The following is a 21611-nucleotide window of genomic DNA, read 5'->3' on the forward strand; positions in this document are numbered from 1 at the left end:
CTACGCGGAACGTGGAGGCGGAGCCTAAAGGCTGAGCCCGGATTGGACGAACTCTCGGGGGCGGGGTTTAACGGCCCTGCGGACCAATAGAATACTGGGGGCGGAGCGCGGGCCGGAACCTGCCCGCTGGAGCGCGGCCGCGGCTCCCGGGAAGGTAATGGTACCGCCGAGTGCAGCGCGGGACCGGGAGCGGGAACAGCCACGCCGCCGCCGGGCTGCTGTCGGGGCAAATCATCGCTGATGCGCCTCGGCCCTGGCCTGTCATGGCAGCCTCCTCTGGACAGCGGGAGAGTCGGGACCGCGGCCGCAGGGGCAGGGGACGGCGGTCCCGAGGGAGAGCGGGCCCGCTGCGCCCCCGGCAGTGTTGGCCCGCGCGCTGGAAGCCCACAGTTCCCACTGACCCGAAGGATCCCCACCCTCCCAGCCCTCGGCTAGAGTCGTCCCAGAAAGATGGACACGGGTCCTAACCCCGCATGACGGACGATCCCCAAGTCTGCAGGCGGCAGGGCCAGTGCCCTGACTTCCGCTCTGAGCGCCCGCGAGGGTCAGTTGTGCCCCTGGACTGTATGGAGCGGAGGAATTTTGGAGGCCCAGGTGTTCCATAGGCCAGTGGCTCACAAACCCTATTTCCTTATTCCCACATCTCATCAGTTATCTTAGGGTCTTCCTGAGGGACAGCGGCATCCTGGTGAGTTCCCTGGGCGCAGGGGAGGGAACCAGTCTTCCTAGGAGTTATCCCTCAGCTGCTTTAGCAGCGTTACTCCCGGCCCTCCTCCCCAAGAAACCTCCTGCGGAGCCGCATGATGCACGCTGGCTTGTTCCGCCTGAAGGAGACTCAGAGGCCCTCTGGGCCCAAGTGGAAAGCAGGGGTGTTGCTCCCAGGAAGAAGGACCTACACGAAGGGCAGCTAGAACCTTTGTGCGCTGCCCGCCCTGGGACCTCTCCCCAACCAGGGAAGCCCACCTTGGCTACAGGCAAGGTCTCTGTCCATGGTGGTTGGGTTTTGGTGGGTTCCAGTTCTATGCCTAATTAAACCAAGGACTCCTTGTGCGGTGTTTTTGTTTTTGTTTTTTTTTAATCCTCACCTGAGGATATTTTTCCATTGATTTTTAGAGAGGGGAAAACAGAGAGAAACATCAGTGTGGGAGAAACACATCGATTGGTTGCCTCCTGCATGTGCCCTCACCAGGACCCAGGCTGGGGAGGAGCCTACAACCAAGGTACATGCCCTTGACCGGAATCACACCTGGGACCCTTCAGTCCGCAGGCTGATGCTCCATCCACTGAGCCACACCAGCTAGGGCTCACCAGGGACTCCTTGTTACATAGGTCTTGTCATGACAGCAGCTCACAGGTATTCTGTGGCACAAGTCCAACACAGGGCCACCATCCATGTGGGTTACAGCCCAAAGGAACCCGTCACCACCACCCAGGGGCACCCCGGTGAGGATGATTGCGCTCTCGGCCAAGCAGGCCCTGGGGCCCTCAGCACAGGCTGCTGCCTGGGCACCTGCTTCCAGCTGCTGCCCTCCCACTGCCTGCCAGGGGCTCCCCAGGAAGACAGGAAGCGGCGGTGAGAGTGGCCAGAGGCTTTGGCAGGGTGACATTTATTTGCCAGGTTCAGCAGGCACAGTGAGCCCACCGATCTTCACACACCAGAGCAGACCCACAGGCATGCAGGGAGAAGGGCAGCCCGCCGCCAGAGTGCCGAGCGGGGCCGGGACCAGTGCGGCTGCCTGCCCAGGCCGTGGTGGGGTCTGACAAAGTGCACCTCCCAGGAGCCTCCATCAGGAAACTGGGGAGCCTCATTCCACCTCCTCATCTCAGCAAGGGGACTCAGCATGGCTCAGAGGCACCCGGGCCTCTCTCAGCCCCCATAGAAGTGGGAGTGGGTCAGACATAATGGGGACTCCTTTCTTTTTCGTTGTGGAAGTGGGAGAGAGAGAAAATCTGCTCGTGAAGGGCAGACCCCCCCCAAATCAGACTGTGGGACACTGCCGTGCGCAGGCCCCCTGGGACGGAGAGGACTGTCATCTGATCCCGAGGGAGGCCGCTGGGAAAGAGCCAGGGATATCAGCCCTTCCGTCTGGCTGTGGTGAGGACCCAGCTGGGCTGGCGCCCTGGTGCTGGGCCTGCACTGTCCTCCCGCTTCTCGTCGCCACATCCTCCTTGCTCCTTCCCCACTCAGGCTCCTGGCCTCGGCACAGGGCAACCCACTGCAGGGCCCGGGAGGCAGGCAGGGTCTCGGGAGGGGCTCCCCAGGGACCAAGATGGAAGCTTCTACCCTCCTCACTCCTTCTCACCTCTGAGGACCCCACAGCTACCGAGCAGTGCCCCCAGCCACACGCCCCGTCTTGTCCTAACGCATACTGCTCTAGATGTCTGCACCCCCGTACCGGCCTGTGTCCACTCCTCGCGTCGCCCAGTCCCACAGGCACATACCTCCGTGTGTAGAAGCCTAAGGCCGCTGACAGGGCCTCGCTGGAGGACCAGCTCTCAGGGCAAGGCCACCCAAGTTTAGGGCCTGGGAGGGACTGGGACTGCAGGGCCTGCCTGGGGGCTGTGAGGCAGGAGGGGAGAGGCGCAGGGACCTCCCGAGCATCCCCAGAGCAGCATCCCACAGGAACAGAACTGGTGAAGCTAGCGAAAGACAAAAGCCACAGGAATCCATGCAGGGGCTGGGGCCATCCTGCCTCTGGCTTGCGCACCACTCACACACACACACGGGAGACGAGCCTGCTCCCCCGTGGCCCCCAGACATGCCCCACAGTGAGAGGCAGGGGCTGGGGAGGGGTGCGAGGGCATCATGCCAGTGACTCTATGTACAGTGAAAAGCCCCTCATCCACTCTCCCACCCTCCTGCCCGTCCCCGCCCCCCACTAGCCTGCCACTCAGCTGGTCTCCTCCCTCCGGGACTCGGCAGAGCCAGCAGCCTCTTCCCCTTTACTAGAGGGCGGAGCCTGGCCCGCTGCGCCCCCCGAGGCTGTGCTGTCCGGCTGGGCCGAAGCCGGCTCGGGGGTGGCACTGCTTTGGCTGGTGGGCACAGTGCTCTCTTCTGTGGCTGGGGTGGCTCTCCCGTCCGTGGCTGGGGTGACGCTCCTGTCAGTGGCTGGGGTGACGCTCCCATCGGTGGCTGGGGTGACGCTCCCGTCGGTGGCTGGGGTGACGCTCCCATCAGTGGCTGGGGTGGCGCTCCCGTCGGTGGCTGGGGTGACGCTCCCGTCGGTGGCTGGGGTGGCGCTGCGGTCTGCAGGGACTGCACCATCACTCTTTGCAGCGTCACCTGCTGTGGCTGCGGTGGCACTGCCCCCAAGGGCCGGGCCAGCCCCACCTGCAGCCCCAGGCGCGGCAGTGTCTGTGGCTGGAGCCGACTGGGCGGCCGCGGCGCTGGACTGCTCTGGCGCCCGCAGCCGCTTCATGAGCGTCGTCACTCGGACAGCTTTCTGCAAGGAGGAGGGAGAGGCTCAGGGAGGCTTACGGAAGCTGAGTCCCCTCCCTGGCGAAGGCCAAGCCCAGGCCACCCCCCAGGGTGCCCCTGGCTGCCTCCGATCACCCCAGGGCTAGGCACCCAGCCGCTCAGCTACGCGTAGGTGGAGCCAAGCCTGTGAGTGAGACGGGCAAGAAGCTGTAGGCTCCAGAAGGAGCACGTGGCATCAGCCACCCGAGCCTCACCTTCCACTTGGCCCTGGCAAAGTTCTTCTCGATCTGGGCACAGACGCCATCCTTGATGTTCTTGTCGGAAGCGGCGTTGCCAGAAATCCTGGAAAGGGTGCAAATGCGTCTCAACTCTGCCCAGCCTTGTAAGATCCAGGCGGGCCTTCTGCGTTCTGGCTGCCCCCAGCCCCCACTTAGGGTCTCAGAGGTGGGGCTGCTGGGTGTGAGGGCACAGAGGCCCGGCCTCTCCCACCTTCCTCGGGCCCCGCTCACCACTCGTGGGAGATGGCCTCTTCGGCGGTGATGCGCTGGTCCTGCTCCACCTCCATCAGCCTCGTGACCAGGTCTTTGGCTGGGGACAAAGCCAGGGAGAGGCTAGGCATGGCGCCCCGTCTCTATCTAGAGGCGATGGGTGGGCTGGGGCAGGAGCAGAGTCCAGAGAGGAGGCTGAGAACAGGTCCCCCGCACCAACCCTTCATGCTGCCCAGATGCGGGCACCGCCTCACCCGCCTGCGAGATGTCGTCCCAGTACGGAGAGTCGAACTCGTAGTCGCCAGCCAGGATCTTGCGGAAGAGATTCTTGTCGTGGTTCTCATAGTCGTCCTCCTCCACCTCCTCGTAGAAAGGCGGGTTCCCTGAAAGCCTGCAGGGGCCGGAGGCCGGGGTCACCCAGGAAGGCCATGGGCACAGGCCCCACGCCCTGGCTGTGAGCCCCTTCGTTCGCCCGTCCACTCACAGGATGTACATGATGACGCCAATGGCCCAGCAGTCCACGGGGCGTCCGTACCGCTGCCGGCCTACCACCTCCGGGGCTGCAAACACAGTTCCAATCGGCGGGTCAGCATCAGGCCTGCCAGGCCGGTACCGTTCACACCCCTTCCTGGGGACTTCCCGACCCAGAGCCCCTCCTGGCAGGCTGTCCCCCCGCCCGCCCTGCCCTGCTTGCCCAGGTACTCGGGCGTCCCGCAGGGCTCCTTGATGAGGCCGTTCTCCAGCTTGGCCAGGTGGAAGTCGCTGATGACGATCTTGGAGTTCTTCAGCCTGTTGTAATACACCAGGTTCTCCAGCTGCTCGGCCGGGAGTCGCATGGGGGTGGCAGAGACAGACCCGTGAGGAGAGGGCCTCGGAGGCTGGCCCGGGCCCCAGGCCAGCTGCCCACAGACCCTTCGGCCAGGTTCCTGCCTCACCTTGAGGTTCCTGTGCACGATCTTGAGCGAGTGCAGGTAGGCCACGGCCTCCAGGACCTGCCGCACCACGTTGCTCGTGTCTCGTTCCGAGTAGTAGCCCTGGTCCAGGATCCAGTCAAACACCTCCCTCCCCGTGGCCCTGAGGGACACCAGCCCCTGAGCCCGGCGTGGGCAGGACCGGGGGTGGGGCAGGAGCACTGGGGCAGGCTACCCTCACCAGGCCGCTGGCTGGACAAGGCACCAAGACCGGGACCCAAGGGTCCAAGGAGGGGGCGTTCCCTGGCTGCGGAGGGTGGGAGAGTCCTGGGGCCCCAGGCCCACACTCACAGCTCCAGGAAGATGAAGTACTCCTTGCGGGTCACAAACACATCCACCAGCTGCAAGATGTTGGGGTGTTTCACCCTGGAGCGAGAGGAGCACCAATCGTCAGGGCTGAGTGAGCCCCTAAGAGAGGCTCTGGGGGCCACAGCAGACTAACTGGCCAGAGGCCCGCATGGCCCTGCCCTGCTCCCCTCCCCGCCCCCCCCCCCCGGCCTCACTCACATCTTGAGGATGCCGATCTCGTTCTTGGCCGCCTTGCGCACCTTGCGGCCGTCCCGCTTCTGGAACTTCTTGCAGGTGTGCAGCTTGCCCGTGGTCTTGTCCTTGGCCCGGAAGATCTCGCAGAACTCCTCCCTGCAGCAGCGGGCACCCCACTCAGCCCGGCCTCGGTGCAGGCCACACCCCACTCCCCTTGCCCGCCCGAACGGCACTCACGTTTTGATGACCTGTCCCAAATCATATCTGTCCGTCACCTCCGACGGCTGGTTATAGTTCTTCTTGTCGCCCAGAGTCACACACCCAAACGGCATTGCCAGGCTCTGAGCTGTGGGCAGGATGGGGTCTGGCTCAGCCGTGCCGCTCGCCCCCCACTTCTCCCTGCAGCACCGAGGCTGCCTCTGGGAGGCCCCAGCCGGCTCAGGCCACGCCAGAGGCAGAGTCCAAGGCAGGAAGGGCTGGAGGGTGGTCAGACTCCACTCCTAGCCTGCTTGTCTGCCCAGACCTCCAGCCACTCAGCTTGGCTACCCGAACGCCCATTGCCCCACTCATGAAAAGTGTATTAAACGGACATATCAGAGAGTCACTATGTAATGTACACACTGAAAAGATGGGTCAAATGATTTCTTTAGCCCTGGCCGGTGTGGCACAGGGGGTAGAGTGTCGGCCCGCAGACTGAAGGGCCCCAGGTCCGCTTCTGGTCAAGGGCAGGTACCTTGGTTGCAGGGCCCAGGCCCTGGTCAGTGTGCGTGCAGGAGGCAACCAATCGATGTGTCTCCCTCACATCGATGTTTCTCTCTGTCTCTCCCTCGCCCTTCCACTCTCTCTAAAAATCAATGGAAAAATATCCTTGGCTGAGGATTAACAACAACAAAATGGTTTCTTTACATTTCAGCTATTTCACAGATGACAAGGGCTGTCACTACCCACTCATCAGATAGTCATCTCTGAAAGTCTGAAGATGCCAAGTGTTGGCAAAGATAAGGAGAACATGGGCATTGCTGGTGGAGGGCGAGTCTCCCCTTTGGGAACCAGTTGCTAAAACGCTAGACGTCAAAGATATCCTATGAACCTGCAATTGCACTGCTGAAATACACGTATTTGTGCATCAGGATACTCATACGCGGATGCTCACAGTTGCAGTATTCATAATTATCAAAAACTAGAGACAACCAAGTACCCACCAACAGTGTTATAGTGTGTATTTACTGTGATACAATCACACAATGTAATATTACGCAACAATGGAAATGACGCAGGTATAGCTATACCCAACCACAAGGTGAAACTCACACATTGTTGAGTGAAAAAGACACAAGTGAATATGAATATATATATATTATGTATATATATACACACATACATATAGTGTGTGACTATATAATCTATAATCAATGTTATCAATTACAGAATCAATATAATGTTCAAAACGGGCAGAACTAACTTGTGCTGTTTAAGGATATAAACACACTGGCAAAACGACAAAGAAAAGCCAGGAAATAAACACCTTGAGTCCTTCTCAGAGAAAGAAAGGGGTTGTGATTGAGTCAGGACACCTGGGGAATTCTGCTGGGCCTATTTATGAACCTAAGTGATGTTTTCACAGCTCTATAATAATTTGTAAAATATATATATACAAGTTTGACACATTCCTAAATTTCTGTTATATTTCAAATTAAAACTGTTAATAAAAATTATGGCCAGCCCTGGCTGGTGTGGCTCAGTGGATAGAGCGTCAGCCTGCGGACTGAAGGGTCCCAGGTTTGAGTCCAGTCAAGGGCAAATGCCTGGGTTTCGGGCTCGATCCCCAGTGGGGGACATGCAGGAGGCAGCCGATCAATGATTCTCTCTCATCATTGATGTTTCTCTCTCTCCTTCTTCCTTCCTCTCTGAAATCAATAAAAATATATTTAAAAATTAAAATTAAAAAAAAAATTATGGCCAGCTGGTCCTGGCTGAGTTGCTCAGTTGGTCAGAGCATCATCCTGATATGCCAAGGTTGCATGTTCGATTCCCCAGCCAGGACACAGACAAGAATCAGCCAATGAATGCATAAATAAGTGGAACAATAAATCAATGTTCCTCTCCTCTCTCTAAAATCAATTTAAAAAATATATGGCCATCCAAAGTGGCTGGTGGCTATTAAAAAGAATAAAGTATTGATCCCCAGTGGGGGGCATGGAGGAAGCAGCCAACCAATGATTCCCTCTCATCATTGATGCTTCTCTCTCTCTCTCACCCTTCCTCTCTGAAAATCAATAAAAATATATTTAAAAAATAAATAAAAAGAATAAAGAAGATTGAAATGTACTGCTGTGGACAGTCTGAGATATGTCGTGAAGTGAGAAAGCAAGGAACAGAGTGGTGGGTTAAGGGTGCCGCTACTTGGGTATATTTTAAAGGTGTTTTTTTTTAATATCACTTCTGTTATTTTTTTTAAATAGGTTTTTATTGATTTTTGTAGAGAAAGAGAAAGGGAGAGAGAGAAACATCAGTGTGGGAGAGAAACATTGATCGGTCGCCTCCCGCACACACCGACCGGGATCACATCTGCGAGCGGGTAAGTGCCGACGGGGAGCCCAACCGGCCACCTTTCAATGCATGGGATGACACGCAGCCAGCTGAGCCACACCGGCCAGGGCTACGTTTTTAAAGGTGCACACGCCAGTTTATAAAACTGTTCCGGAAGGACCACTAAGACAGCAAGAGTTCGCTTTGGGGCCAAGAATTTGTGTCAGGGGGCAGGCTCTTACACTTTCTGTTTATGATCTGTCTGTTAGGGTTTTCACTCTGATTGCTTTCATTGATGTAATCACTGCTGCATTCAGGTACCGTGCTTCGGGGAGTCCCCGGAAGGAGAACCCCCCATCCGGTAGAGAAGCAAGGAGAGGCTGTGAGGGAGAAGCAGCTTAGGGCTGGGCTGAGAGGGAAGGGTTTGCCGGGAGCCATGCAGGGGTAAAGGTCCGGAGAAGCGAGCCGACTGCCGGTGCTCTAAGCCGGTGCTCGCTGCGGGCCCACAGGAGACCTCACAGTCTGGTCCAGGCAGAGGCCCCCGGCCAGGGTCGGGGTTCTAGGCACAAGGGGGACTTCATGCAGCTGACCGCGGTGGGCTCTGGGCATTCCAGCACCTGAGCCTGGCACCTGCGGTGCTGGGGGGACTGGCTCCATCGCCCACAGGAAAGGCGGTACCCAGTCTGCCTCCCGACGCCTGGCCCCGGGCACGGGCTGCAGCGAGCTCTGCCCCGAGGCTGCGCCCAACCTGCTCAGCTCTGCCGGCGGCACATCGTCCCAGAGGCTCCCCTGCTGGAGTCACTCAGCCCGGGCAGTGCAGGGGAGGAAGCCACCGCCAGAGGAAGGAGCTGGGTCAGGGGGACTCGGCCGGCACCCCAAGGCCAGGCCCCGCACAGCCCACGCCCGCCCGGGCTGCTGGCTTCCTCCCGGGCAGGGGCCACCCGCTCCCCGGGGGCCCAGTCCTGGCGGTTCTCCCTCAGCATCAGGGAACGATGCCACAGCCCCTCGTCTGGGCTGCTTGGGCTCGGGCTGCGATGGCTCTCGGCAGCGGGAGTCAGGCCGGTTAGCCATCTCGGGAGGCACTGCGGAGGGGAGCGGGCTGTGAAGAGCTTCCCCGACGGCGTCTTTGCCGCCACAGTCGGCACGTGGCTGGAATCCCACTCCCACAGCTGCCGGCGAGGCCAGCCGCCCACCCTGCCGGCCCATCTCTGTGCCCTAACCATGGCGGGGGGCAGGGGGCAGGGGCCCCCCGGTGTGCGGTGACCGCCTTCCCGGCTGGAATCCCGGCGTGTGCTGGGTCCCACAGGGAGCACTCACTCGGCGGCTCTGCCTACACCGTTCCCTCTGGCGGGCGTGCCCCCCCCCCCCCCCCCGCCTCCCATCCGTCTCCTGTTGTCACGCCAGAGTTATTTATAACCACCAACAACCATCCACTACCGAACATCCACCAACAGGTGACCGACCGGCCAGCCCGGCAGAGTCCCTCCGTGGCAGCGAGTGTGGGCACTGCCTTCCCGGCCTCCGGGCCCAGCAGCCTCCACGGCCGCAGCGCCAGCCCGGGTGGCATCTCCTCTCCTGCGGTCTCTGGCCAGGTGCTTGTGCAGCAGCCTGTCTGAAAGCATCCGACGCTCCAGACTCAAAATGGCCCTTCCCCGAAATGCCGTCCGCACCTCCCGCTCCCCGCACCCCACCCCACAGCTCCCGGTTCCCGCTCTGACGCACGCGGGGGAGGCTTCGCACGTGCCTGTCCCTGGTCTCGGCCCGGCTCTTGGCCAGGCACCTGCCCTTGTGCCCACAGGCCCAGGACTGCAGTTGAGGGCTGTCTCCATCACAGAAGCCCGGCCTGCGCCCACAGTCTCAGCAGCGGGAGGAGCCGCGTCCTCAGGCCTCGGGGGCAGGGCGGGGGCCATCTACCTGCCCCTGCCCCCCCCCCCCCCCCCAGGCTGCCTGGCCTCAGCCAGGTGCTGCTTCTCACCAGCTGGCTGTGCTCACTGGCTGCCACCCCCAGCCCGGGCCCAGGGTGGGAGAGAAGAAAGGGGCCCCGCGGATGTGCCTTGGTCCCCTCCACCCCCACCGCTCTGCCATCTGCCACCCACTGCTGCCACCTGGGAGGCTGCTGGCGCTCCAAGCCCCTAGCACTTGCCTGCGACAACGGGGGAGAGGGCCGGCCCCAAAGCTGGGACAGCAAGGAGCAGCTTCCAGAACCGGAGGGTCAGGCAAAAAGGGGTTTGCATTTCTGACCCCGTGGCCCAGACTCAACACCCAGCAGCGGGAGCTCTCCCCCCAGCGACCCAGAACCTGGGCTCCTGCACCCGGTCCACCCTGGGCCCCGGAGGGCGCAGGAGCCCCAGAGCGCCGGTTCCCTCGAGCCGTGGCCTTCCCTCTCTCTGCAGAGAAACGGAATTCTGTGCTCAGGGCTGCCCCGGGCCCGGGAGCTGGAGGCCAGGCTCTGCTCAGCCTGACCCTGTCCTCAGGGAATGGAGCCTGAGGCCCCGAAGGCAGCCTCTGACTGCAGGGGCCCTGGTACTAAAGGTCCCCTGATGGAGACGGGTGCAGGCAGAGGGAACGGTGTAAGGCGAGGCTGCCCCCCGGGAAGCGTCAGTGGGACCAAGGCCAGCTCAGGGGCCCCAAAGTCCCACAAGGGAGTCCTGTCCCCTCCTTTTCTCTAGGGTCAGGCCCCACCTTGCTCGGCCACAGATAGGCGTTTCCTGCCGCGGGCCCCCCTGTCCTGCAGGGTTCCACAGCCCCCAGCGCCCCGGGAGGCTGGGGGGGCCTGGGGCTCGGGCGGCCTCCCGACAGCTGCAGGCAACACCTCCCGATTTAGTGGCATCTGTGAACACCCTGCAGGCGCCTCCCTCCCGGCTCTCCTCTGCCATCGGGGCTCGGCGTCCTGCTGCCATGGACTTGCCCGGGCCCAAGCCCTGCCCGCCCCCCGCCCCCCGAGGCCTCCCGGGCAGGTCCAGGGGATGTAGAGACCTCGCGCTCAAGGTCTGGCCTCGGGAGGCAGAGCCGGGCTTCCAGGCCACCGTCCAGCTGCCGTGGGGGGCAGGCGGACCCGGGGGGCCCTGGCTGGGCCTCCGCCCAGGCTAACCCACCGTCCATAGTTCCTGCGGCCACTCCCTCCCGTCCAATGAGGTGTTGCAGAGAGAGGGGCCTCTCCAATCTCAGGGGCGGCATACAGCCCAGTGTCACCTCTAGGAAGTTCATTCCTCCACATGCAGGCAGAGCCAAAGGGTCCTCGTCTTTCAAACCCCGAAAGAAACCCATGGGGGCCCTGCTCCCTGTGGGTGGAGGAGGGGGAATGCAGGGGAAGTCTCAGAGAGCAAGGGGTTGCTATGGTGATGGAAGTTTTAAAACAAGGGGAGGGGGAGGGGAGAGATGGTGGCCAAACCCCTTTGTGAATTCCCTGGGGCTTTGGCCAGGTTCCCTCCCCAGGGGTTCTGTGACCCTGGTCCCTAGCGCGTGGGGAGGTGGAGGGACTGAAAGGAGCGAGTGGGGCAGGGACACAGGGAGACAAAGGCACAGCCTGGGAAGGAAGGGGGCAAAGAGGGGCCAGGGAAAGGACGCAGCCCCCAAGTGGGCAGGGGGTCCTGAGGGGCCTGTGGGCGCCCAGAGAGCCCTCGGGAACGGCCATGAGCCCTGAACACCTGGACTGGGGCCCGCCGGGTGCCTGGACCTGAGGCCGAGCCCTCCTGGGTCCCACAGACATTCACCACTGTGATGCGGGAGGCCCAGCCTCACCCCGGGCAGAGGCCTGCTGTGGCCGTGCCCTGTCACAGCGGCTCCGCAGCCCCCTGGCGTCCCCGGCTCGGGAAGGCGGCCCCACGTGTAGAAGGGCAGGTGTGGGGGATGGAAACGAATCTCGAATCTCGAATCTCGGAGACCTGGCTGCTTCCTTCACGGCCCCTCCTCTCTGCTGCCCAGCTCTGCCCCTCCCCCTTCTGCTGTCCTCTCCAGGCCTGGGGCCCGGGGCCCCTGGCAGCTCAGCCTAATCCCCTGCCACCGTGCCCCCTCCCACCAGGGCATCCTGTCAGCACAGCCCCCTAAGCAACCTAGAAACAGGTTAACAACCGCACGCACCACTTGCCTCAGTTTCCCTGGATGGAGACCGGTCGCTGTGGCCTCCTCCAGGGAAGGGGCTGATGGGCTGCTAGTGAGTGGTGGCCAGGGCTCGGCCTGGGGAGGCAGCCCACGGCCCCTGGGCGTCCTCACCAAACGGGACAGAGGGAAGGAGAGCCTGGATGGAGACCAGCTCTCCCCCCCTCCCCCCGGAGAGCCGGGTGCTGAGACAGGTGGAGGCAGCAGTACCCTACTTGAGGAACCCGGGGCCCAGCAGGTGGCTAAAGCTGACAGGCATCAACTGGGGGTGGGGGGAGGCACCCGGTCCCTGGGGATCCTTGGGGGGCTCAAAGCCCGGGCCTGGGAGGAGCGTGGCCAGAAGGGGCTGAGCTTTCGGTGAGGGACGGAGGGCCTGCTCCCTAAGAGAGAATCTGGGGGAGCAGGCTCTGCCCGGGAGGTTATGGACAAAGCGTTTGCAGAGCTGTGGGGGCTGGGGGAGGCCCTGGGTCTCCGCCAAAAGCTACAGGCTGGGAAGGCACAACCTCACCGGCTCACTGTCCACCTCCCGCCCAGCCGGGGCCCTGCTCCCCACCCGGGTGCCCCGACCTCCTTCCCCGGTGCTGCTGACTCGCCCCCGCTGGCTCAGCAACGCACATGCGGGAGGCACACGTGTGAGCACCGAGCCCGCACCTCCCAGCGGAAGCGCGGCGTCCCCCACCCCACCCCCAGCGCTGGGGGCCCTGGGTCCCCGGCTGAGCCCTGGGAGCTAGGTCCTGGCTAAGGGGCTGGTGGTCCCCAGCGGCTGGGAGCCCCCTCCCCGCTCCCCGCAGCCCCGCCCAGCCCCCTCCAGGTTGTCGTCCATTAAAAATAAATAAATAAATACCAAAAAAACTCTCCCTTGTCATAGAAATTAGGGACTGCTTTGCGGGAGGGAGGGAGCGAGGGAGCGGCAGGCTGGAGGCTCTGGGAGTCCGGAGGGAGGCTCAGCCTCGCCCCCCCCCCCTTGGGGCACCCCCAGTGTCTGCGGTTAGTGTTTGCACAATTAGGAGCCCAGCGAGCCGGGGGCGTGGGGTACACACAGGGGGTGGGGGGCAAGTAGAGGAGATTCGCCTGGACTTGGGTCTCAGGGCTCCCCCTGGGACCCCGAGCTGTCAGAGGTGACGGGGAGCCCAACCCCGCACCCGACCCCGGATCTGCAGAGCCCGCGCCGGGGTCACAGCCCTCGCGGGTCCCCGCACACTCGGCGACCCGCACCTCGAGCCGGAGACCCAACCCTCCAAGACCACCCTGCGCGCTCGGGGACACCCCCCCCCCCCGCGCCCGGCCCGCCCCGCACCTGCAGCGCCGGTAGATCACAGGGAGGCAGCGATCGCGGGTCCGGCGGGGCGCCGAGGGCTCCGGGGGCGGCGGGCAGAATCCGCTCCGGACGCGCGGGGCAGACGCGGCACCAGCTGCAGCCGCTCCGGCTCGCGAACCGTCAGCATCTCCCGCCGCTCGGCTGCACCGAATTCGCATCCCGGGCCGGGGGCGGGCTGGGGGCGGGGCCTCTCCCCGCCGGCTCCGCCCCGGCCCTGGAGGAGCCTGAGGCTGAAATCCCACTCCCAGGGGTGCGGGCCAGGCCCCCTTAGGCCCTGGGACTGACTGGGCGGCAGGGATCAGAGGGGCCTTGCCCTGTCCCCGCAGGCAGTGCGGGAACGCCTGGGTCCTGGATCCGCGCGGGACCCAAAGGATGAAACCCGCGTGGAAGCCCCGAGTGGGCAGCGCCAAGGCCAGCCGCACCCCAGACCAGCCTCCCCCGCCCCAGAGTATAAATACGGGGCGCGGGGCGCAGGTGGTCAGTGAGGGTCCAAGACCCCCAGGCAGACTCGCCTTCCGCCCCGGCCTCCACTCCTGCAAGGCCTCCACTCCTGCAAGGCCTCCACTCCTGCAAGGCCAAAGCCTTTGCCACCCCCAAGTCTGGGCCAGGGGGGGTGGCCCAGTCTGCCCTCTCCTCTATGGCACTGAATTCCCCAAACCAGAGAAGTTACCTATGGGATGGTGTGGACGCGGCTTCCTTCCCAGTTATGTCACCCCCAAACACACCAGCGAGGGGTCACCATCAGCCGCCTGGGCCGGGCTCTGGGGACGCGGACCTCCCTCCGCCCAGAGGGCAGCTGGAGACCAAGCTCAGGCCGCGGAGCCCTGCACCGCCCGGCTGACTGCGGGGCGGCCCGAGCAGGCTGAGCGCTGTCCGGCAGGCGCGCTCAGGGAAGGCCCTGGCATCCTCTGTCCCTGTCAGGGCGGCACGTGGGCCGATGCGGGCCCGTCCCCCTCACAAGCCCCGAGGCCTCTATCTGGAGGGCAGACTTAGGCTTCTCCACGCACCCCAACCCTCCCAGGGAGCCTGCCCACCCCATCTTGGGAGGGGTCAGCTCCAGCCCTTTGCTATGTGTCCCTGGGGAGTGACTCCCACGTGAGGAAGGTGGGGCTGGGGCTGGAGGCTGCTGGGAAATGACTGCCTGGCTACCTGCCTCCGGAGGCGAGGCCGTGGGGAGCCCTTCCCGCCCTGCCCTGGCTTCGGGTCCCCTCTTCCAGGGCAGCCTGGTGCCACCTGTGGGCAGGAATCCGCGGCAAGCTGGTGTCCGCAGCGCAGAGCCGTGTCCCCTCCCGGGCGGCTTGGCTCTGTCTGAGCATGAACGAGAGCCCGCGCGGTCCTTCCTGCTGTCTGTCCACTGTCCCTGAAACAATGGTTCTCTGGGCTGTGTGGAGAGCGTGCAATGGGTTGCTGGCCTCACACAGGTCACACATGTCACCATATTTTCCGTGTTCCCCGAAGGGCATGCGTATCTGGGCCTGGAGAGGCTGAGCAGCGGCTGGGGTGGGGGTTAGAGGCAGGGGAAGAGGTGGCTGCTGGGCCCGGCTGGCTGCTGGCAGGGCTCCACCCCTTCTGGGTCCTGTGCACACTCCACGTGCCTGTGGGTGAGAGCACGTGGCAGGGTGTGTGCACACGTGTGAGTGTGTGTGTGTGTGTGTGCGCGCGCGCTCTTCTGTTGAAGGGGAAGGCAACGGCACTGTGTGTGCCGTGGTGCCCGGGGGCACGTGTGTCTGCATTCTGTGTGCACCCAGGCGTGCTTGCTCGCGTGTGCGCATGGATGCGGTAGCTAGTCCCTGGAGCCACTGGTCCCTGGAACCATGGGTCCCTGGGGACTCTGGTCCCCTTCCTGTATGACACAGGCCTCAGGATTGTGGAGACTGGGTCAGGGTGTGGGGACAGCAAACGGGAAGAGACCGGGACATGGCTGGCGGTGGGCAGGGGCTGTGATAACCCTATGCTATTGGCTGTTTCTAGTCTCTACACTTAGGGCAGCCCCTCACTCTCAGGTGCATGTGTGTGTGCACGTGTGTGTGCACGCGTGTATGTGTGTGTGCACGTGTGTGTGTGCGTGTGTGTGTGTGCACGTGTGTGTGGCGGGAGATGAAACCTGGTCTTTGTCCTTTGTGCAGCGGGCAACCTAAAGACAGAACCAGGGTTGGGACTGGGCCATCGCTTATCCCTCCAGCCTCCAGCCTCCAGCCTCCAGCAGAGGCGCACAGGCAGAGGAGGGCTTCGATCTCAAGCTGCCCTCTGGGTGGGCAGCAGCCACACCAGCTCCACGCCATCCCTTCAGCCTCCCAGACACCGGCCGGGGGACAGCTCCCTTTCTACCCCCACTTTCAGAGCCAGACGAGGTCAGGAGCCGTGGCTTCTAGCCACCACCCTGGCCAGAGGGACGGCGGGAGGCCCAGCGCAGGGCAGAGCTTGGGACAAGAGCAGGGGCAGTTGGCATTGGCATTGGCATTGCCCAGTAGCCCTAGGAGGACCTCCTGGGGAGGCAGGAGCTGCCTGGGCTGGGGGGCTAAAGGGGGGAAGGGAGCCCAAAGTTGACTCTTCTGGATCCCACTCGGGCTGGGCAGTCAGAGAGGCAGGATGAGGTGCGAGCCTCCCCTATCCACAGAACCTACAAAACAGGCCCGCGTCCCACCCGCAGCTCAGGTGTGCTCCCAGGAGCCAGGCCTTATCTGCCCCCTCCCCCGCACCTCCTGCCCCAGGACACCAAAGGCCAGACTTCCACCCCCTGCCAATCAGCACCGAGCCCCAGAGGTTCCAACGACGGAGATGACGCAGGACCAGGCCAGCTCCCCAGGAAGCCCGCACTCTGACGGCACCGTCCCTGGGGGCAAGCCGTGCTCCGGTCCCCAGCCACCTGGGGACTCTGGCTGCCGTCTATGGCGCCGGCCTCAGCCCCCCGAAGAGAGCCCAGGATGGGGGAGGGCAAACAGTCTTTTCCTCTGAGCGAGGGGAGGGGGCTGCCCCTCCATGACTCACTCCAGGCTGTGTGGGTTATTACATTATGTTTGAAATTGCCATGGCAACCAGCTGGCAATCAAGGGTAATTGCACTTGTCGCCAGGGCAACGGGGCAAAACCCACAGCAGCCACTCTCTGTGTTTGCCCTTGGGGTGCAATAAAGGTCAGGTTAGAGCAGAGCCAATGCCAAGGGGCTCCCGGGGCTCTCGGAGGGAGAGGCTGCCAGGACCTGGGGAGCTGAGGTGCGCAGAGGCGGGGTGTGACTCAGGTGTGCTAAGGGCCCCATCCCCGAACCCCCGCCGGGACCCCCATCCTTTCCACACCTCCCCGGGCCTAAAGCACGCCACGGCACTCCAGTGAACGGCACCGGAACTTTATGTGCTCAGAGATGGTACTTGTAGATGGCCCACGGGCCCTCCTCCTCGTACTCCCGGCGGCTGAGCCACAGGCTCTGGAAGGAGTCCCGGGAGGCCATGATGGAGCCTCCAAGCCAGGCGGCCACGGCGCGGTGGGGAGAGCCCAGCACGGTGGCACGAGGGCCCAGCTCCTGTCGCAGGCGCTCGGGGAAGCCGCTCACCAGCGTGCTGCCCCCGTCCAGCACCACGTTGGCCAGCAGCTGCTCCTGCTGCCGGGCCTCCAGCCGGCTGATGCTGAGGAGGGCGAGCTGCGGGAGGCCCAGCTGGTTGAGGCCCAGCAGGTGGGGCTGGAAGAGGGCCTCGGGGCAGCGGAAGCGCTCAGAGCCCAGCGTGATGACCTGCTTGTCCGGAAGCACGAAGTCCACCGGGGACTGGGCCTGCGTGCGGGCCGCCTCGGCTTTCACATCCAGAGCCACGTAGCAGCAGGTCTCTTTGATGTGGTTGACCAGCCCCGCCTTGGGCGGCGAGTGGCCGCCGGCCAGCAGCAGCTCCGCCAGGTACTCGGTGAGGTCGGCCCCGGCCACATCCAGCCTGTAGGTGTCCAGTGGGGCCAGGTCCCCGGTGAGGACGGGCGCCACGTAGGAGGTGCCGTGGCCGCTGCCCAGCACCAGCCCGGTGGTGCGCCCGTAGGCGTAGAGCGCCAGCAGGGCCTGCTGCACGGTCTGCATGGCCGGCACGTGGAAGCACTCGAAGAGGATTTCGGCCACCTTCTCGCGGTTGGTGCGCGGCGAGATGGGCGAGTCGGCCACCAGCACGGCCAGCTCCTCGGGCCGCATGCCCAGCTTGCAGTAGAACAGGTGCTGCCACAGCACCTCCAGCGCGTCCCAGTCGGAGACCACGCCCCGGTTCAGCACCGTGGACGAGCCGCCGCCGGTGCCCAGCATCGCGTACCTGGGCTGGTCCTGGGCGGGCGGCTGCAGCAGCTGCACGCGTGAGGGCACCACGCTGAGGACGTGGTCCTCCCCGGCCAGGCCGCACTTGGTGAAGCCTGAGCCCGTGTCAATCACCACGGCGGCCGAGCTCTGGAAGTGGCCCGGCGCGTGGCCGCAGAGCCCGGGGGGCTGTCCCGGCAGAGCATAGTAGGCCCCGCTGAGCAGGCCCAGGCTCGTGACCACTGGCGAGTCGGTCATGTCCTCGGCCGTCAGCCTGAGCCGGGGGCCCCGGGGCGCCGTGCCCACCATGGCCATGGGCAAGACCTTGTAGCTGGTGCCAGGTGTGGCGACTGTGACGAGGGAGAGCTGCTGCCCCGGGGCCCCGTGAGAGCTGGCGGGCTGCCAGGGAGACAGCCAGTGGGAGTTGGAGCTGGGAGGGACACTGAGGCCCATCGTTTCCCTGCTCACGTAGACGCAGGTCTTCTCCTGGGCCAGGGGCACCCGGAGTACCCCGACATGGGCGGGCGGACCCAAGGCCTCCCCTTCCTGGCACAGCGTGGGGGCCTGGCCAGCCTCCCTGGTGGAGGCGGCGCCTCTTGAGAGGATGAGCTCTTTGGAGACGGTGGGCTCTTGGCAAAAGGAAGGCTGCCCAGTGACAGAACGTTGCCTGGCAAGAGGGGCCCCAGTGAGAGGGGGCTGCTCCGCAGAGGGAGGCTGACCCGCTGCAGGGCGCTGTCCAGAGACGGGATGCTGCTCACCGAGCGGGGGCCAACCGCTGAGGGGGCCCTGCCGAGTACCTTCGGCCCGAAGGTCGTTAGGGTGAGCAGTGCTGGCCTCCTGCCGGGTGTGGCTGCCTGTGTCCGCCTGGAGCATGGCCCTGGCTGCCTCCTGGGCTGGGGCTGGGCGGGCGGGCTCTGGGGCCGGCTCTGAGGTGACCACAGAGGCATCCTGCATCCTGGACGCATCCAGGATCCAGATGGTGCGAGTGGGTTCGCTTTTCTCAGCCGCAGGTTTGGACCAGCCGGGATCCTGGACACGGCTCGGTGTCCTCTCTCCAACCTGGAGGGGCACTCCCACTGGAATGGGCCCAGGGAGCAGGCCCACCCTGATGGGTGTCTCGGGACCAGGGCCATCCCGGGACTCCAGTTTGAGCTGGGCTTCCTTGGGGGCCAGGGCCACCTCGCGGTAGCTGCCGGATGAGAGGCTGGAGGGCACGGGGCTGGACAGCACCGACGAGACGGGCCAGAAGCTGGAGCGGTTGCTGTTAGGGGAGGCGACGGGCACGGCCAGTGGCCAGGTGGACGGCATATTGTCAGGGGCATGAACGGACGGATGGTGGGGCACGAGGCCCACCAGTACTGCCCGGGAGCCCAGGGGGTCCTGGCACAGCAGTCCCAGCCTGGTGTTGCCCGTGTCCATGTCAAACACCAGCACGTGGCCTTCCGTAGGGTCCTGGAGCTGGCAGGGGGGCGCGCCGGAGGCGGGCCTCTGCGTGGCTTCCCGGGGAGGCGGGGCCGGGCGCTGCCTGAGGCAGGTGGCTGGGCAGGTGGAGAGCGGAGCCCTGGAGCAGGTGCTGTTGCGGGCACGGAGGGGCTGCCCCTCCGGCTGAGAGCGGACCTCCTGGCGGCTCCTCTGGGGCGTGGGGGGGCCCGGCCTTCCTGGGGATGCTGTGGGGCTGTCTAGATTGAAGGTGTAGAACAGCGGCTTCTCTGCTGGGGTCTCCGGCTGCTTAGGTAACGGCCTCCTGGCAGCTTCGAGCTCCGGGGCGTGGTCTGGGGACTCTGTGGGAGGGTGTCCCGGGGTGGGGAGCCGCTGAGAACCGAAGATCACTTTGTCCTGGCAGAACGTGACCACTTTGGAAGACTCCAAGAGGCCTGACCACGGGTGGCCACTCTCCCTGAGCAGGTCCCGGGGCAAGTCCTTGGCGATGCTACCCAGCAGGTCGTCGGGGTTGCAGGTGTTACGTGCGACGGCTGCCGGCGGGAAGGTTGTATGCGGAGCTGGAGTATTGGCCCGAGTTGGAGTTGGAGTTGCCTGAGCCGGACACCAGCACTTGCCCTGACCTTGACCTTGGACTGGAGCCGGAAGAGGACCTGGGGCTGCAGCTGAGCCAGTCTCCCCTGAAAGGAAACGGGGGACCTGCTGGCTCGTGGCAACGCCCCAGGGCGCTCTCTGCTGGGTGCCGGAGGGGCCTTTGCCCCAGCCGACCAGGACTTTAGCCGGAGCCTTGCCCTCCCTCGCACCCTGCACCTGAAGCCAGGAGCTGCGGCCGCCGAGCTGGGCCAGGCCATCGGCGCTGTCCCTGCACACGCACCAGGGCAGGGTCTCATTCTCCAGGACGAGATGCACTTGGGCTTCCACGCCGGGGCCGGGACACGGGCCGGTGGAGGAGAGTCTCAGGGCACCTTGGGAGGCCCGCTCCGAGCCACACTGTGCGCCACCCTCAGCGGGGCCCCAGGGGAGCTGGCGGACGGGCTCGGGACCGTGGGCCTGGGAGGCTGGGCCACAGGCCCCGTCAGTGACGGCCTCGAGGGACAATGCCAGCCCCTGCCTAAAGCACATGGACCCCGAGTTTCTCCATGGTCCCTGAGGCTCTCTGAGGCCACCCCCCAGCTGATGGCTGCTGGCTGAGGGGTGGCCCTGGGGGTCCGATGGATCAGGGTCCCCCACCTGCTTGGTGACTTCCATAGTCCTGCTCCATGCCTTAGGTGCCCTGCCCCCACTGTGTTGCCGTGACAACCCCACACATCACAGCCCCCAGTGACCTGGGTGGGGGTGACAGAGTGTGGGAAACCAGGGGCCCCACCCGCCTTGGGAGACAGAAAGGCCCAGGTCGCCCAGGAAAGCCTGCCGAGCCTTGGCCGGCTCCTCTCCCCCAGCCAGGGGGCCTCTCTGCTCAGGCGGTGCCCGGGAGCAGGCGGACCGGGGAAGCTCCGGGGAGAGAGGCCGGGCGGGGAGACGCTGAGGAAGCCCGGGCTCCCTGTCTACCTTCCAGGCAAGACGGCCCTTTCCCTCCTTTCCCAGTGGCAACCGGAGACGGGGCCCTGGCCCCGGGCGGCAGGTCCAGGTGTGACATGAGGCCCCTTTCCCGCTCAGTCCGGAGGCAGGAGAGGGTGAGGGCCCGGGCCCCGGCCAGGCTCCCCAGGCTCTCGGCGCCCGCTCCAGGGACGGATGCTCCTTGGCAATGGCGCTGCTCCAGATGGCTCCCCTCTGCCTGCGCCTCAGAGCCCCCTCCCCAGAGCCACATCCTTGAAACCTGGGACTGAGATCCCACAGAGCGGGGGGTGGGGACCATAGGGCCGTGCGGGCGGGGCCTCGGCTCAGAATTCTCAAGTCCCAATGTTCTAGCTCTTGTCACATGTGTCAGCTTCCCTGTGGTGGCCGGAGGGGGGTGGAGCTCTGGGCGCAGGGCTCGGTCACAGTGGGCACGGGGCCAGCCAAGTGGCCAGGACAGGTGGGGGCTCAGCAAGGACATGGTGGTTACAGGGCCCCCACACTGCACACGGCTGGTGCACACGGGCAGGGAGGGTGCAGGCCGCGCACACAGTGGGCACAGCGGCCTACACAGGGCGGACGAGTCGGACAAAGGCCTGGACGGAGGGCGGGCACCTGGGAAGTGCAGGCTATGAGGGCAGGGGCAGCGCCCCTCTCCATTTCTCAGATGGGCAAACAGAGAGGCTGGGAGGATGGGACCTACCTAGCCCGCCAGCCCAGGCCCGGGCGTGCCTGCCACCGCGGAGGGCGGGCATGGGCGGCCCTCAGGAGCTGCTCACGGCCCAGGCCGAGCCTAGAGGTCCTGTCCCCCCAGCTACGAGCTCTGGGCCTCCTCCCTCTGTCCTCCAGGGCTGGGTCCCCTCGGGCCTCAGTCTTTCCGCCCAGGAAACAGGCTTGTGGAGGAGGCAGCGGCAGGAGTGGCCTCTGACGCCGTGTGTTTTCACAGAAGCTAAAAATAGTGCTTACAGTTGGCCGTGGGGTGTGAAGCGGTGTGACCGGGACGAGGCTAGCACAAGGCTATGCCCGCACCTTCCTGACTCAGTCCCGGGCAGAGG

At 64.4% G+C, this 21611-nt stretch overlaps 2 protein-coding genes across 3 annotated transcripts; both read right to left on the minus strand.

Annotated features, from left to right (window-relative positions):
- Window positions 1-2891: 2891 nt before the first annotated feature.
- CAMKV (CaM kinase like vesicle associated) lies at window positions 2892-11097 on the minus strand. Its single transcript, XM_054729878.1, has 12 exons — window positions 11082-11097; window positions 5598-5706; window positions 5385-5516; window positions 5169-5243; window positions 4842-4980; window positions 4601-4721; window positions 4391-4466; window positions 4161-4297; window positions 3928-4006; window positions 3673-3760; window positions 3332-3443; window positions 2892-3247 (listed from the first exon to the last, which is right to left on the minus strand). Exons 2-12 carry the CDS (start codon window positions 5690-5692, stop codon window positions 2892-2894), a joined length of 1410 nt encoding a protein of 469 aa, XP_054585853.1. The 5' UTR covers window positions 5693-5706; window positions 11082-11097.
- A 5536-nt stretch (window positions 11098-16633) lies between these two features.
- Window positions 16634-20273, minus strand: LOC103300615 (protein piccolo-like). 2 transcript variants are annotated; one of them, XM_054729731.1, is made up of 2 exons: window positions 20233-20273; window positions 16634-19682 (listed from the first exon to the last, which is right to left on the minus strand). In XM_054729731.1, the coding sequence occupies exons 1-2, from the start codon at window positions 20261-20263 to the stop codon at window positions 16657-16659; spliced, it is 3057 nt and encodes a 1018-aa protein (XP_054585706.1). In that variant the 5' UTR covers window positions 20264-20273; the 3' UTR covers window positions 16634-16656. The 2 variants fall into 2 exon arrangements, with proteins under 2 accessions (XP_054585706.1, XP_054585707.1); XM_054729732.1 differs by lacking the exon at window positions 20233-20273 and adding an exon at window positions 19877-19993.
- Between the last annotated feature and the right edge of the window lie 1338 nt (window positions 20274-21611).

This window comes from Eptesicus fuscus, chromosome 18 (genome assembly GCF_027574615.1).
Source record: "Eptesicus fuscus isolate TK198812 chromosome 18, DD_ASM_mEF_20220401, whole genome shotgun sequence".
Classification (NCBI taxonomy): domain Eukaryota; kingdom Metazoa; phylum Chordata; class Mammalia; order Chiroptera; family Vespertilionidae; genus Eptesicus; species Eptesicus fuscus.

Bases quoted from the DNA above. Each gene is read 5' to 3' on its own strand.
- CAMKV (XM_054729878.1), bottom strand. From the start codon at position 5,692: ATGCCGTTTGGGTGTGTGACTCTGGGCGACAAGAAGAACTATAACCAG. The intron at 5,517-5,597 runs GTGAGTGCCGTT...CCGCTGCTGCAG, and splicing joins TTGGGACAGGTCATCAAAAC to GGAGGAGTTCTGCGAGATCT. The intron at 3,444-3,672 runs GTGAGGCTCGGG...TCCTCCTTGCAG, and splicing joins TTGCCAGGGCCAAGTGGAAG to AAAGCTGTCCGAGTGACGAC.
- LOC103300615 (XM_054729731.1), bottom strand. From the start codon at position 20,263: ATGGAGCAGGACTATGGAAGTCACCAAGCAG. The intron at 19,683-20,232 runs GTGGGGGACCCT...GTTTCCTTTCAG, and splicing joins CTATGGAAGTCACCAAGCAG to GGGAGACTGGCTCAGCTGCA.